Source organism: Hyaena hyaena, unplaced genomic scaffold, assembly GCF_003009895.1.
Source record: "Hyaena hyaena isolate Hyena2069 unplaced genomic scaffold, ASM300989v1 scaffold_274, whole genome shotgun sequence".
Lineage (NCBI taxonomy): Eukaryota > Metazoa > Chordata > Mammalia > Carnivora > Hyaenidae > Hyaena > Hyaena hyaena.
This window is the reverse complement of record NW_024080907.1, coordinates 1912514-1929520: the sequence shown is the minus strand read 5'-3', so window position 1 is coordinate 1929520 and position 17007 is coordinate 1912514. Positions and strand designations below refer to the sequence as shown.

General features: G+C 38.5%; 2 protein-coding genes across 9 annotated transcripts in view; one reads left to right on the top strand and one right to left on the bottom strand.

The window, feature by feature from the left end:
- Nucleotides 1-4335, top strand: part of RHOQ (ras homolog family member Q) — a 36476-nt gene extending 32141 nt beyond the window's left edge. Inside the window, exons 3-5 of one of the 2 annotated variants that reach the window (XM_039245924.1) lie at nt 170-334; nt 664-759; nt 3965-4335. In XM_039245924.1, coding sequence (XP_039101855.1) covers nt 170-334; nt 664-759; nt 3965-4120 — 417 coding nt within the window. In that variant the 3' untranslated portion in view covers nt 4121-4335. The remainder of the gene's footprint in view (nt 1-169; nt 335-663; nt 760-3964) is intronic. The other variant, XM_039245923.1, reaches the window with a different exon arrangement.
- PIGF (phosphatidylinositol glycan anchor biosynthesis class F) overlaps nt 4319-17007 on the bottom strand; it is a 36255-nt gene continuing 23566 nt past the window's right edge. For 4 of the 7 annotated variants that reach the window (XM_039245917.1, XM_039245921.1, XM_039245919.1 and 1 more), the window contains one exon: nt 4319-4651. In XM_039245917.1, the coding sequence (XP_039101848.1) occupies nt 4538-4651 (114 nt within the window). In that variant the 3' untranslated portion in view covers nt 4319-4537. Of the gene's footprint in view, nt 4652-9929; nt 10033-14931; nt 15109-17007 lie in introns of all 7 variants that reach the window. The other 3 variants (XR_005530810.1, XR_005530812.1, XR_005530811.1) reach the window with 2 other exon arrangements.

The window sequence follows — 17007 nt, the reverse complement described above, 5'->3', positions numbered from 1 at the left end:
TAACCTCAAAAGGAAGAATAACAAAATCAAATGAAATTGCCTTGTATTATGCGGAGTGTCATACTTCCTGTTGGTGGAATTCTCCGGATTTTGCTGCTTTGACCGCGTGATCTTACATACCTGAGAAACTAAAGAAATGGGAATAATGAGGTTTTTCTCTCTTCCTTAGGAAGACTATGATCGTCTGAGGCCTTTATCTTATCCAATGACTGACGTCTTCCTTATATGCTTCTCTGTGGTAAATCCAGCCTCGTTTCAAAATGTGAAAGAGGAGTGGGTACCAGAACTTAAGGAATACGCACCAAATGTACCCTTTTTATTAATAGGAACCCAGGTATGTCTGCTTTGATTTTACCCGCTGAAGAAGAGTCTCTCTGGTATATTTTGTGGGGTTGTTCTCAAATGGAACCAAAGGTTAGCAAATGATATGCACGTTGAATCTCCGTTGCAAGTTATAATGATAACACTCTATATTTTATACAAAAATAAGGATTTGGGGAAAAGTAGTGCCAAAGGAAAGCAGTCATACTAGTCGGGGTTTTAAAAGTGAAGTTCTCTTGTTTACTCTCTTTCTGGTACGTGGGGATTGAATGGGACTACATGCTTTAATTTATCTTTTAAGAGTTGTAACATTATGGGACATTATTGACCTTTCTTGATTAGATTGATCTCCGAGATGACCCCAAAACTTTAGCAAGACTGAATGATATGAAAGAAAAACCCATTTGTGTGGAACAAGGACAGAAACTAGCAAAAGAGGTAATAGAACCTTCACAGAATTTAAAAATGAATGTAAGACAAGCTTAGGTAATAATAGAAGCTAACATTGATTATGCATTTGCTGTATGCCAGGCACTGTGCTGAGTGCTCTACATGCGTTATCTCATGGAATCCTTGCACCTCCTCGGGTAGGTCTGACTAGTTCCCTATTTACAGAAGGGAAAACGGGGGCGTGGCGATGTCAGAGAACTTGTCAGGTCCCATAGCAAATAAATGGCGGAGCTGGATTGCAGGGAAGGCCCGGCTGCAAGCCCAGGCTCTCACACCCGCACAACGCTGCCAGCATATTTTCCTAGTAAGTCACGTGTAGAAAGAGGCATCAGAAGAAGCCCTTTCTAATCACTTACTCGTTTGTACTGTGCCAACACAGGCTTTGTCTTCGGTTAAGACGCATGGAGTGGCATAGGTTGAGTTTAAATCTGCAGTTAAAGGCAAAAAAATATGACTGGGTTTGAAAAGAAGTGTGTTGAATTTTCTTCCACCCTTTTATGAAAGATTGAGAATATTAGCATTCTAAAAAGTATACGGCTGCTTTGCACATAATAACTTGTAACTCCTATTCTTCCCGTCCCTGAAACTAGGCTTACTTTTTTCTCTATTTGGCCCAAACATAATTGGATTCTATTTTTTTAGCTGTGACTTTAATAAGCCTTTCGTGGAAACAGAATCTAATAAGGTCTTTTTAAATGTACTGTCAGGAGGCGGAAGAAAGCAAGAAAACTTTTTGGAGGACAGTTTTTCCTGAAACAAAAAGACAGACAGCTTCCCTGACAAATCGGTGTAGAAATTCCATGTGTTCCATTTTGTAATCTCAGGGAGAGGAACAATTTCTAAGTGTCTTAGAGGTCAAAGTGGTAAATGAAATTATTGGTAATTTAACTATGTAAAAAGTCAATATATCAAATGCCAGAAATAAAAGTGAAAGTCATCAAATAAACTTGACACGTATGGCTGAAAAATGGGTTTAAATGCTTAGTATAGACAGGAGTTCCTTTCATAGAAATTAATCAGAAAAAGACATACGTGCCACAGTAGAAAAAATGGACTAAACGTCAGTGGAAAGTATGCCCAAAAATACAGACTGCAATTGAAGATAGGAGCTATGTTCAAAGTCCTTAGTAGGCAAATATAAGTTCAATTTCCCCTAATAAAACGGATGGAAGAGAATTATGATAGCCACTGTTCCAGGGGTGCAAGGAGACGGGCACTCTCTTGTGCCACTAGTGGTTGACTAAAGGCAATCTTGACAATATGCAAAAGCTTTCAGGTCATGCACACTTCTGATCAGGCATTCCACATGTAGGAATTTATCTTCAAAAATGTATTACAGATGTGCTTAAAGAGATGCATTGTTTATAATGGCAAAACAAACCCCGCTTCGATTAAAAATTTCTACTAACACATCTGTTGAGGTGTTTATATTCATTATGTAGTTTAAGTGGTTGCAAAACACTAGGTTCTCACCTGGAGGCCTGTTGGCCGCATTTAGGACAGCTGGGTCCTTCTTGAAACACTTTCACCTGGCCTCCTCCCACGCTCTCTCCTGGCTTTCGCCCCTGGCGATGGCCTCTCCTCCACGTGTCATCTTGTCCCTGCATTGCCGGGGGCCCGAGAGCAACGGCTTCTGGGACAGCCTTTCTTCTGCAGCCACCCTCACTAGGCCTAGGTGGGTTGCTGTCGGTCCTGTGGTTTGAGAAGTTCGCTACGGAAGATGCCCAAATTTCCATCTCCAGCCTGCCCTCTTCCCTCCACCCGACTTGGCGATCCAGCTGGTCACTGGCCCGTCCGGGTGGCTAAGCATCTGCAAAGTTAGCACGTCCTCCAAAACAGAATTCCTGATTTTACCCGCCGTGCCTGTCCTCCCAGTTACTACACCCAAACACCTTGAGGACACACTCGACTTTGCTCGCTCTCCTCCCGTACAGGCATCCCTGCAGCCAAACCTGTTCTACATCCAGCACCCAAAGCCTCCTCACCGTCCCTTCCTCTAACAGTCTGGCCAGGCCCCTCCATCTCTGGCTTGGATTACTGGAACAGCTTTCTGACTCACCTTTCTGCTTGTCTGTGACCCCATGGCAGTCTGTTCTCAACACAACAGCCTGAGTGAATCTTTACGAGGTCTGCTGAGAACTGCCCCCCAGTTCATTCCCAGAGGCCAGTTCTTACCGTGGCCTCCAGGCCCCTGCTGCGTCTCCGCCTGTAGTCTAAGCACATGGCCTCCTTGCTGTGCCCCCAAAGGCTTGTACTTCAGGATCTTTGTAGTTTTGCTCCTCCCTCTGCCTGGGCTGTTCTTCCCTATGGAACATTATGTTCTCACTGTTTTCAGGTCTCTGCTCAAGTATCACGTTCTCAGTGAGACCTTGCCTGGTCTCGTCCCCCCTACCTCCCTTCCCGTTTTCTCCAGACCACAGAGCACCTTCTGACTGTCTACCTCTATTAGCTTATGGTCTTCTCCCTCTAAAATGTAGGGTCGACTTAATTTTGTTCCTTGCTGTATTCTCTCATTTGGCACATAAGAATGCTCAGTAAATTTCCAGGGAAAGAAAGGATGAATAGAGCCTCTCTTAGAGTAGAAGCCAAAGTCCTTATACTGGCCTTGAGGCTACCTCACTGGCCTCATGGCTCGCCATTCCCCCCTGCCCACTCTGGCTTTTGTAGCATTCCCTGAGTGCTGGAAGCATGCTCCTGCATCATCTTTCCGTCTCTGGTTCTGCCTAGGTATCCCTCTCTGTTCAAACCTCACCTTGTTGAGAAGCTTCCCCGACTACGACTACCACTACCTCTGCCCTGTGCACTTCCCATCTCCCCCCACCCACCCCACCTTTTTCTCAAAGCACCCACCACCATCTGCTGTTCCCTCAGTGTGAGAACTTAAGCAAATGGAAGCATCACACGGTAGAGACTTTGGTCTTTTCTTCCGTTCTTTGACACTATCTCCAGCGCCCAGAACAGTGCTTGGCATATGGTAGGTAACCAGTAAATACTTGATGCGATATATTTTCATAGAATAAATGTGGAAGGATGTAGGCTTACTTTGTAAGTTAGCTATTCCTGAGTTTTATGATTATGAATGATTTCATTCTTTTTGGCTGTGTTTTACCATCTTCCTTACAATGGTGTGTTGTGTCATACCGGATGTGAACGAAAGAGTTGATGTGTTTGTGGTGTTTTTTCTCCTTCCCAGATAGGAGCATGCTGCTATGTGGAATGTTCGGCTTTAACCCAGAAGGGACTGAAGACTGTTTTTGATGAGGCTATCATAGCCATTTTAACTCCAAAGAAACACACAGTAAAAAAGAGAATAGGATCAAGATGTATAAACTGTTGTTTGATTACGTGAGAAACCTCTTCAGTGGCCAAGGAAACTGTCCATTTCTCTCAGAAAGCATAGGAGATGCTACAGCTATACCCAGATGAAGCGGTTTAAACCTTGAAAGAAAAACAAAACAAAAACAAAAACCAAACCCTGTCCTCAGAATTCTATAAAATTCATTAAGAATGTTTCTTAAATAAGGTCCAAGAAGCAGCAAACAGCATCTGAAGCCACAATCTATTATAAATACTTTATTTCAACTAGAAGGTACGATCTCTCAGGGGTTTCATAGTTTAAAAAGCTACAATCACATCATGTTGTAACTACATAAAAAAACAAACAAAAAACAGTGCTGTAAATGGAACTGCCTGGCTTAGACCATATACATTTCTGCACAGTCTTTCTGGAATCTGCACAAAGAAGTATCTTCTCCCTTTGCTCCAATTAATTGTTCTTGTATGTAAGTTGCTTTCTATTCCAGTAGATCCAGAGTGGTGAAATCACAAGGCCAGCCATGTAGCCAAAGGTCGCTCCAAGCGTACAGGAGATGGGCCATACCTGAGGAGAGAATGTATGAGCTCAAAAGAGAACAACTGTTTTATTATTACTTGAGCACAAGTTAAGTGTAACCTAAATATTTCTATATTAAAGCTTAATGTGCTTTCTTAAAGAATGCCAACAGTGTAATAAGGTCCTAACTGCATTTGTCACGAACACTAAAAATGTACACATTCTAGTTAATGTGCATTCGACTGTAACAAGGCTTCTGGCAACTGTAGATTTAGTCTGATGCTCCCCAAACTGCATGAGATACATCCTAAAATTACAAATTAAAATTCTGGGTCAGACTTTGTCATAATCCTGGACTTGATATAGCTGTCTGAAGTAGCTGGCAATTTTGTTCTTTAATTTCCACCTTGGCTTATATATCAAGTGAAATGAGAAGCGTATGCTGCTCAATGTATGAGAAAGTTGAAATCGTGCTAAAGAGAACCTAGAATTCAAGCATGTTACACAGAATCTATAACAAAGCAACTGCTTCTATAATAAAACTGATGTCACCTTTCAGACACAGGTACTGGAACCACAGCAGGGGTTCTAGAATCACAGCTTAAGTATACACCCAGAGCGTCAGTTAAATGAAATACTGGCTTCTAAATGCCTATTTTCTCCAGCCACATTACATTTCGCACAGTTACATCAAGCAAGCCCGAAGTGTAAACAACATTGGGATTTCTTTCATCCACAAGCAGTGCATGCTAGTCCCTAGGTAAAAGGCCCTACTTTGACAAAAATTTGTGTTCATCCGAGGAGCTTACTTGGTATACTGGAGCTGTTTCTAATCTGTCTCTCAGGCCATAGAACTGTGTTAGGGGTGAACCATCTTACGTAATGACTAGTTCTGTATACAGCCTAATGAAGCCTCCTTGTTTGGTCTGCTACGGATCCGCCTTGTTCCAAGTGCCATGCAGCAGCCAATAGTGTTAGAGTGTCAGTGTGAGCCAATTCATGCAGTTCTGAGAAGCATAATCTAACCCATAAATTCCCCACCCCCCCGTCTTTCTGACATTTAAACTTGCTGTTAACTAAATTATGATTTATTTATGTCTTTGGTGAGCTTCTGTTAATTTCCATGACTTGAGCTAACAGCTATGTCTATTGCACAGATTGGGTAATGGAACACTAAACTTTTATACTTGAAAATGACAGCCTTAAATGCTCATATCAGTCACAAATCTAAGATGTACTGTCTTGTATGTGAGCTTTGTAGAGATTTTTAAAAATATAAGCATCATCTTCCCCATTGAAGAGTGGAGAGTCTACTGGATAACTAGTCAGGAACTTTCTCTCTGAACTGGACAGTGGATGTCTTCCTTCTCCCAAGAAGTGATGGTTCACATTGAGTACCATGGCCTTATGTACGCTCCAATGGAATCTTTATGTACTTTCTCTTTAATTTGGGTCTATTGATTATTAGCTCTCTTTAGATAGAACTGAAAAGAACTGCATACGTCAATTAGTATATGAGCTAAGTTGTCCAACACATGGTATAAAGGAATTAAGACAGTAAAGTATTATACATTTCCAACTTGCCTTTGGGGATTTGATGGGGATTTGTTTTTGTTTTTTTTTTTCACTCAAATTCACCTCTGAAACTTTTCACACTTGGGTTTACTAGCCAGTTAAAATTAAAAGCTAGACTTTGCCCTGCCGTAAGAGAAATGGACTAGGAATTGGGAAACACAAACTCTGATGTCACCTCTGTTTCCTGCCTGGGCCTCAGTTTCCTCATCTATAAAAATGGGAGGTAGAATGAGAGGATCTCCGACACGTCTCCCATTTATCAACTCTTGTGATTCTCTTCTAATTTTTGGACATTACCTTTTTGGCTGCACATTCTTAAGATGGTAAAAATCCTGTACATAGATTATTAGAACTCTAAGCAAAGATGATTGTATCATCTGAACCTGAGGTGCCTTAGGTACTCTATTGACCTTGATGGGGTTTGGAGTTTCCCATTGCTTATTAAGAGCCTTTTCATTGCTTTGGTTCTTTAGGATTTCTTTTTGCACTCAATCCTTCCTGTCACTTTAACTAAAAACCAAAGATTTGTTTTCTATTCATGAGCAGATTATAGAGAAATTGCCTTATTTTCAGCAGCATGTCTACATTAAAGACTTAAGTTTCAGTAGAAATTGAGACTAATCATTGGAACAACTAGTTCAAAGTAGTCAAATATCTGGGAAATAAAATACTTCAAAAATATCTTACTGACATGAATTTTGCTAGTTAATGCAAATACACTGCTTCAAATAAGGTCATGTATGAATGAATTTAAAAGAAATGTGCAGTTAAGTTTTTTTTGCATATAATCAATTCTGAAGTTCTTAAAAATAATTTTAGGGACTCCCTGAAATCTTATTTAATACTTTGCTAACCTGTACCCTTTTTCTGTCTCTACAGATACATTTTAGATGAGCCCATGTTGAATGATCTTATTTTCAATAAGTAGAGCCTGAATTAATGGTTTTTATTGTGAATTAGTTACTTTAGGCATTGCTTCCATTTGATTTCTAATTATTACTTTTAAGTACCAAATTAAATACTGGTTTGTTGGTTGTTGCTTTTTAAGTGATTGTTACTTTAACAGTGTCCCATCTTAACACATGGGGTTATAAATAAAATAATATGCATAGTTTACTATCTATGTAAAGCATTGAACTTCTTACCTTAGTTTTTATTTAACACCCAATGTAAATATTTGGGATAATACTCCTCTGTTTGTCCTGCTGTGAGTCTGATCACTAGCCAAGTGTGAGCACCTGCACTTTGTTAAAAAGCACACTGTCAAAGTGTAGGGAGAATAATAATCCCTCGTGAATCCCAGCCAGATTCCAGTTTGGGTCACTAAATTCTACTTGAATCACTCTGTAATTTCAGTATGGCTCTTTGTTTCCAAACACGTACATACAGTCACACGCACATTCTTTAAGCAGCTGCCGTACCGCACCTCCAGTGGAATGCCGAAGATGAAATATTAATCCAGAAGTTTTGTCTAATGAGGGGCGAAGGCTTAGAGCACTTGCTGTGTATTCAGTTCTCAAGAAATCCAAGCCATCAGCAAGTTAAAATGTTGGACTGGCTTTGAAGACTGTTTGCTAGTGACGGGTCAGGCTTTCCTGCTGGACTTTCCTGAAATGAGTAGCCCTTAGCTGTAACACACTGGTTTTTAAAGGAGAATTTCTTCACTTAAGGGCAAGCTTCCTGCTTTTTATTCTCAGGACAGGGAACAGCAAAAGGAGCCCCTGAAAGGAGTCAGGGGAGGCTGCCACCTAAATCACCTTTTCTCTAAAGTCCTCATGGTGGAATTTCCTACCGACCTTCTTACAACTGCTTTAAACAATTTTTAACTACACAATGGCAAGAGATTTCATGTTGACTGATCAAACCATCCCAGCTTCACCACGCATTTTCATACTTTGATCTTGGGGTTTTCCATTTAAAACTGTGTACTTGTCTCACACACAGATGCTTCTGTTTAACATTCATGCCACAAGTAGGCTTAAAACAAAAACAACTGTGGTGTCGTCTACTGAACAGACAATCCAACTGCAGTGCCACAGACATTTCTCCAAATTACGGTCATCCGGGCTGGCTATACATATAATTATCCTGTTTTGTTTAAGGAAAATAGAAAACTCAAAGGCATTCATGTAAAGAAAGTCATTCACGAGTGTTTGCCACCAAAATGACCACCTTCTTTTTATCTAGTTTTTTATATATTAACAGAATGTTTTAACCACTAAATGGAAGAAACAAATCCTGTTGCATGACACATATAATCCAAGTGGGTAAAATTATCACAATTAGCTGTTAAAAACCCCATTTTAAAAAACGAGTAGCTACATCACATGAACAAAGCATCTTGCTTAGAGTACTACTATTATCCTTTCTCTGAACCAAATGACTCCTTTTTAATTTTTTTTTCATCACTTAAACCAAAAAAGGTCAGTGGTCCCTTAAAATACTCACCATTAAGAAAGGCCTAATATTACAGAGTTTAGGTACATGGTATCAGCAATAAGTTGTGTTAACCTCAGAAATAAAACAATTCCACCCTAATAAGCTAAAAAAACAATTTCTCAATAAATAATACAGATTTAACTTTGTATGCTTTCTCGGTTCAACAAATCAATGTTATTGCTGGTTGAACGACATTTCAACATTATACAAGCTTATTTCCACCTGAAGACCACACTGCTCTCTCCTGATCAGACATTACTGATGTATCTAAGTAGTGTTGAGACTTTTCAAAGCGTGTTCTAAGTATTACAGAATGATTTAAGGACTCTAATTTTTTTTTTAATTTTTAAAAATGTTTTATTTATTTTTGAGAGAGAGAGAGAGGCAGCATGAGCAGGGGAGGGTCAGAGAGAGAGGGAGACAGAATCTGAAGACAGGCTCCAGGCCCTGAGCTAGCTGTCAGCACAGAGCCTGACATGGGGCTTGAACCCATGAACCGTGAAATCATGACCTGACTGAAGTCGGACACTCAACTGACTGAGCCACCCAGGTGCCCCAAGGACTCTAATTTTTGTTATTAGGCTGAATTTGAATCTTGGCACTGCCATTTATTAAATATGGGACCCTGTGAAAGTCAGCTTACCTCTTTGTACGTTGGTTTCTCACCTGTGAAACGAGGATTATCATAAAACCCACCTCACAGGGATTGCTGTACTGAGTAAATGACAGAATGCACCATGTGGTACTTAGAACCATGCCTAAAACAATATGTGGCACATAGTACATACAAGCTATAAACTGATGATAATCTTTTAGTTCACATTCCTAGTAGGCACATGTAAGTTGCCACTATAATCTAGAACACCATCATTTCCCCAAATACACCATCTCTGCAGCTGATCCTATTAAAAAATCCTTCCTTGAAAAGTATTTTTCAAGGACTTTAAGAATATTTTTTAAAAACTACATCTAACTGAACCCATGTTTCCTTCTTGTCAAACATGATGTACAGATTTTGAATGTATGTCATAGAACTTCAGGGGCTCACAGACCCCCATCTACGGACTCCTGGTTAAGGACTGCTGTCCTCTTCATCACTCGAACCTAACAAGTATTATTAACTGTTCTAGTCGGCCACAGTAATATAGTGACCCTCTACATTGTGGTTCAAAATTTTAAGGATCAATTTCAGTAACGTAGATGGCATTTGTTAGGTGATATGAGAGTAAAGTAATTACATATATTTGAGTTATAATCTGCACAAGAGTACTTAGGTTCCTATAATACATGTTAAATGCAAGTAGATGTTCACCCTCGTCTTGTTGCCAAGATGACGTCCACAGGTTTTGATGCCACCACACGACAGTTAGTCGGTTAAGTCACTGACTGGCAGTTTAGGAGCTGCTGCAGGTTTCCTAAAGTGATGATCAGGTATTTGAAATTAGATGAGGATTTTCTTCTGAAATTAGCTTCAGATATTCAACAGAAGTTTTAAAATAACTGTATAAAAACATGAGGCCACTTTAAAAATTCCTTAATACTTTGCTTAGGAGCTTTCTTTGGCTCTTCTGGGGAGTAACACAGTCCGTGGAGTAAGAACGGGCTGTGCTGTGGACCCACTTCTGGCTGCATGGCCTTGGCCAAGTCACTTGCCAGTGGAGCCTGAGTTTCCCAATGGGCAAAACAGGGATAATAGTACCTCTCGTACTTAAAACATGGGGCTGCTGTATTATTTTAGAATCTGTCACAAAAGCTGTGAAGTACCATGCATCGCTATCACTTTGTATATTCTATATTTTAACTTGTAAAACTTCAACTTCTGTGATCACTGGGGTGCCTTAGTGGCTCAGTTGGTTAAGCATCTGACTCTTGGCTCAGGTCATGATCTCACTGTTTGTGGGATCGAGCCCTGTGCCAGGCGCTGTGCTGTCAGTGCTTGGGATTCTCTCTCCCTCTTTCTCTGCCTTTCCCCCACTCACATGCACATGCGCTATCTCTCTCTCAAACTTTATTTAAAAAACCTTTTATGATCACTAAGTATTTCTTAGTAACTGACACTGCAAGGTAATAATTAGAAGCGGCAGTTCCAAAACAAATAAAATAGTTCATGAGGGGCACCTGGGTGGCTTAGTCGGTTAAGCGTCCGACTTTTGCTTAGGTCATGATCTCGCGGTTCGTGGGTTTGAGCCCCGCGTCGGGCTCTGTGCTGACTGCCAGCTCAGAGCCTGGAGCCTGTTTCAGTCTGTGACTCCCTCTCTCTCTGACCCTCCCCTGCTCACGCTGTCTCTCTCTCTCTCTCTCCTAGAAATAAATAAAACATTTAAAAATAAAATAAAATAAAATAGTTCATGAGCAATGTTATACTGTTGTAAGAACAATTCCCTTGCCCTGGTAATCCTCTTTAATACATGCCAATCTTTACATGAAATGTCTGGGGAGCATAAAAGCTTACGAGAAGACTCTCAAAAGCCGTACAACACACTGCATTGTATTCACCATATGTAGCCTCATCTCAGAAAGAGAAGGGCACTCCCTGCTCCTAGCTGTCATTTTTCATAAATTTTAAGAAGCATAATTACAAAAACTGATTTTAAACCAACCACTGGTAGATATGTGTGTCATTTTTAATAGTCTCTTACAAATGACTCCATTCATTCAAAACTATTAGTCCCTACTATAAACCAAGCAATATTAAGTTGAAATTAAGATTATTTGCTTTTGGAGATTTAATTTTTAAAATAAATTCTTAAAAATATGTGTTGCAATGGAATTATAATTTTCAGAAAGGTATATGATGTCATAGATATATCATAGGGAAACTGATCTGTCTACAGATCAGAAAACCTAGAAACAGAACAACTCACAATCATTAGTATGACTGGCTCTTCCAGGTTAAAAAAGGAAGATAAAACCCAGGCAGCTAGTTCTAAATTTCTCACAAGCTACTTTTTAATATTTATTTTATTGTGCTTATTTACCACGAATGCCCGCTGGCATGACAGAGAGAATTCATCTTTCAAAGCCCGATGACACTTCTACTAGCTTTAAATGACCATTTGTATTTTCTTCTGTATTTGATTGTGAGTGCTGTGTTTTTCCAGATGTTCTTAAAGCAGATAGTATTTCTTGTCTGATGCAAGAAAACATTAGAGATGAATCTACTCACCCGGATGCATTTCTCTGGTTTAAGTCTGCACTGATCCAGGCATACCCTGCCGCTTTCCTATGACCAAGCAAACATACAGGAGGAGCTGTTTGTGGAGAGGTGTGTAGTTTCCAATTTTGCTGAAGTGATGCTAAGCTACAGTGGTCCTCTCCAAGACCACGCAACTCAGTGAACCTGGCTAGCACCCTTCTCACCCACGTGAAAGCCCTGGCAAGAGTTATTATCAGCATGGTTACCATACAGTGAGCCCACCTTTTAAATACAAAGCCATTTTCTGTCTGTTAAGTATTATAGGGTTGTTTTTCTTTTCCTCATGCTTGAAACATAATTCCTATTCATATAAGTTAATGTTTTATTTTGGTCTACCTAGGACACCATATAATACCTTTGATAAATGAAACACCAATTAACCTAAAAACATGCCACCCTTTAATAATTAAAGCTGTGATCTTAGTTTTATCCCTTACTCTAGCAGTATTTCTAGTAATCCTTATGATCTCTAGCTTCAATTTGTGAATTAACTGTAGCATCTGTGACTTTAGAAAATGAATATATATTTTTCACAAATGTTACATTTTTAAGCTGCTAAAACTCGAGAAAAAAAACGGTTTTTAAATATAACAATGCCTAATGAAGATGTTATGGAAATAAGTATGAATATTTTTTAAACAATTTTAAATTGTTTTTAAAAATCCTCAATCAATATTGCTTTTTAACTTTATAGGAAATAAGTATACTCAGAAGAGATGTGATTATCTGGTTCAATTCTGTTTTAGAGCAGCACTCAAGTTCAGAGTGTAAAGGCACTTGTAGGTTCTCTAGACACAAAAGCTCTGCATTGTAACTTCAAATTGTCTCCTACAAGTGTCTTAAATTTTATGGTCTAAAATACATACACCAGCAGTGGTCATGGCATTTATACAAATTCTTACGTGTGGAAAGAAATGCAATATAATAACTACTCAAGCCTTTCCAAGGAGATCTAAACTACAGCCTTTCAGAAAGAAAGGAAAGGAAGAGAAAATAAAAGAGAAAGAAAGAAGGAAAGAAGGAAGAAAGGAAGAAAGGAAGGAAGGAAGGAAGAAAAGGGAGAGAGAAAAAGAGAAAGAGAAAGAAAGAAAAAGAAAAAAAGGAAAAGAAAAAAGGAAGGAAGGAAAGAAGACAGAGAAGGGGAGGGAGGAAAGAAGGAAGGAAGAAGGGAAGGAAGAGGAAGGGAAGAAAGAGGAAGGGAAGAAAGGACAAAAGGAAAGGGATGGGAGGGGAGGAGAGGGAGAAAAGCTGTTTCCGGAGTCCCCAGCAATGAAGAGAATCAGGGTTAGACCCTAAGGCTGGGCAGAACATATAACACAAGGAGACAATCAATGCATTCTCTAACACTCTGAAAACCCAAATAATGGAATTTGCATTTTATGGTAATGCTAAAAATATAGTCCTTTTATATGTCACAAATGCCTGTAACATTAATTAAGCAGTAACTATGTGTCAGGTTCTGAACGAAGTACTTTAGAAGGATTATATAATTTAATTTTCACTAGTAAGTGGCAGAACCAGCATTTGAACCTAGTAATCTGATACTAGAGCTCTTAATCATCACATTACCTACCTATTCATAAAACAAGGGGGTTTAAAAACTTTATGGCAAATTTCCTTTCCTCAGAATAACATTTCTTAACCTCCCATTATTTTTTTTAAATGTTCATTTATCTTTGAGAGAGAGAGAGAGAGAGAGCGCGTGCCCGCACGCAAGTGGGGGAGGGGCAGAGAAAGAGGGAGACTCAGAATCCGAAGCAGGCTCCAGGCTCTGAGCTGTCAGCATAGAGCCCGATGCAGGGCTCAAACTCATGAACTGTGAGATCATGACCTGAGTGGAAGTCAGACACTTAATCAACTAAGCCACCCAGGTGCCCCCATTAATCTTTTTTAATAACATGAAAAACTGGCCTATGTTTTGATAAAGACATTTTCCAGATGAAAAACTCATTAACTATTCTATAAAACATTTAGAGCATATTAAATCTGAATCTAAATTATTGTTACCAACTATTTAAATTTCCATCCTGTGTAATATTTACATGTTATACTTACACTGCATATATGCTTTGTACACAGTAAGAACTTAAATACTTACTGATTAGCTTTTAGCTACAGCAAATAATTATAATGTACAAAGGTTTTCCACAGTCAAAATGTGTAAATATAACAGCAAATATAACAGCATTCTCTGGGAGTAAAGGGAGCTACTTGGGTTACAGGAAATTTAAATGTTTATTTTCTTGCTGATATTTAAAGGCAAATAATCAAGGTAGGGAAGAGAAGATGTCTTGCAAATATTTTTTTAGAAAACAATAAAAATGACCAACATGGTTGTGGGTAGCCACCATACCATATTTTCTTTAACAAAGCCTTTTCCTGCCTCCTGCAAGAGAAGGCTTCCTCCAACTATAAAGATGCCTACTCTCTTTTTTCACTGGTCATTAATTACTTAAAATCATCTAAAACTCATATTAGTAAATGGAAAAAAAACTTTTTTCACTGAGATTACAGGTTTTTTAAAAATTTTATGTTTATTTTTGAGAGAGAGACAAAGAGCATGACCGGGGGAGGGGCAGAGAGAGAGAGGGAGAATCTGAAGCAGGCTCCAGGCTCCAGCTGTCGGCACAGAGCCCGACTCGGGGCACAAACCCTTGAACTGTGAGATCATAACCTTGAGCAGAAGTCGGACACTTAACTGACTGAGCCACCCAGGCGCCCCATATTTTCAATGGGCCTTTTCAGTCATTTGGTGATGAAATGATTTTAGAAATATACATATGCTTGAAATTGCTCAATACAGGACTCACATCATTGTAAGTTTATGTCTGGCCTCTGGAACTTTATACAAAGTCAGATTTGACTTCAAAGTACAGGAAATTGAACTAATACATATAAACATTTCTTGTGGGGTTGTTTGTACTTGTGTTTTTAAATAAGAAACACTCACTTGACCAGATACTCTTGTTCCTCTAACTAGAATATAAATAAAATCAGATCACAATCCAGAAAAGCTTGCTTTATCACGAATTCTCATATCTGTATTGGGCTATAAGGAACAGAGAACCAAAATGTCTTCTTTATACGTACTATATTTTAGACAGTATTAAGTATATACTGTCGTCTCTTCTCATGAAATTTTGCTCTAGAAAAATCTCCATTTTGAGATAATGCCATATTTCTTTATCAGGCTTATTGTTACTCTGGCAGAGTCTGTCAGTATCAAGAGCCACACTGAGCACTTGCACTGTGTAGTTACTTATGAAGAACAGAACAAAACAAGACACCTTGTTTGCTGAAATTAAAAAGTGAAAGAAAAAAATGAAGCATCATTTCTCTAGTTTATCAGTAAATAGCTGCTGAGAGAGGGGCAGGTGATTATGATATGAATAAAGATGATTAATCATACATTCATTCTATCATTTCACCAACAGTAGGTTTCATACCTTTAAAAAGATTACAGTGAATAAGTAGGTCATTAACTTGGAACACTCTGAAAACAACCTAATAGTAAGGATAATTAAAGAACCAGTAATATTCCAGTTGAATCAAACATCTTAATCAGGACCAGCACTTTTTACAGAAATTAACAAGCTGGAAAATCTCTTTTCAAAGTCAGTAATTCAAACAGAAACCTCACATTAATTTAAAAAGTGAAACCATCAATTTGGATCCAGATTACCTCTTACTGTAAACAAGCACTGAGGTAGGAAAATGAGAGTCAGTAGCTAAAAGCCTGGACAATCCAAAATGGATAAATGGGCTGTAAATCATTAACATATATATTTTCTATTCAAATCTAAACTCAGATTTTACAAAGGCACATCTACTCCACATAATTCAGTTTCTACTTCTACTTATGATTTAGACAGGTGTAAAATGTCAAACATTTACATTCTAAAATATTCCATCTATATGCAAACTGACATGTTAATCACATATTACCTTACCAACTCATTAAAGGTGGCAGCCCACGGTGCTTTATATATCAGTACTTTGTATTTAGATTTAATTGCATGTATCTGAAAGTAATGAATCTACTACAGACTAAAATACAATTTTCTGTGTATACTTTTCAATGATTTGGATTGTCCTGCTCCAATTGAGAAATCACTGATCCTGCTGAATGAAACTAAGTTCCTTAAGATGGATTCTCCATCTCCTAGTGATCATTGAGATGGCCAAGGAAATGTAAACAAAACCTGTATCAGTACTAAAACCTTCAACAGGGTATCAGTGACACCCAAAAGCTCCAGGGATTTCTGTAATATATAATAGATAAATATAATAGGCAAGGACAAAGCCACCACACTTACTGAACATAAAAGAACAACTTGTCTGTCTAGGAGACATAACATCTACTACAAAGCACAAAGAATGGACTCAAAATGGGCATTTAAGTACAAGACATATAATCCAGATCCCTTTAAAGCCTTTGGAAAGTGAGATACATATCAAAAATTTAACTCTGCTCTTATCTAGGCATTATACTAGAGAAAACTGGACAAATAGGCAAAGATGTATGTTTAAAAATGATTATAATCACCGTAATTAGTAATAGTAAATCAATAATTGCAAAACTATAAACAATCTAAATGTTCATTTATAAGAAACTGATATATGATTTCACCGAGATAATGGAATATTATATATATATAAATTTTCACTGATGAGAAATGACCTCCATAACATACTGCTGAAGGGAAACAAAAAGATTAAAAATGACATATAATATACATCACTCATCATCAGGGAAATGCAAATCAAAACGACAATGAGGTATCACTTCACACCTATCAGAATGGCTAAAACTGAAGACACAAGAAATAACAGGTGTCAGCGAGGACGTAGAGAAAAAGGAACACTTGTGTGCTATTGGCAGGAACACAAACTGGTCACTGTGGAAACAGCCACTGTGGAAACAGTATGGACGTTCCCTCCAAATTTAAAAATAGAACTATCCTACGATCTAGGAATCACACTACTGGGTATTTAATCCAAAGAACATAAAATCAATAATTCAAATCAATAATTCAAAGGGACACTTGCACCCCTATGTTTATAGCAGCACATTACTTACAACAGCCAAATTATGGAAGCAGCCTAAGTATCCGCTGATAGATGAATATCCAACATAAATATGGCATATATATACAATGTTATATTATTCAGCCATAAAAAAAAGAATGAAATC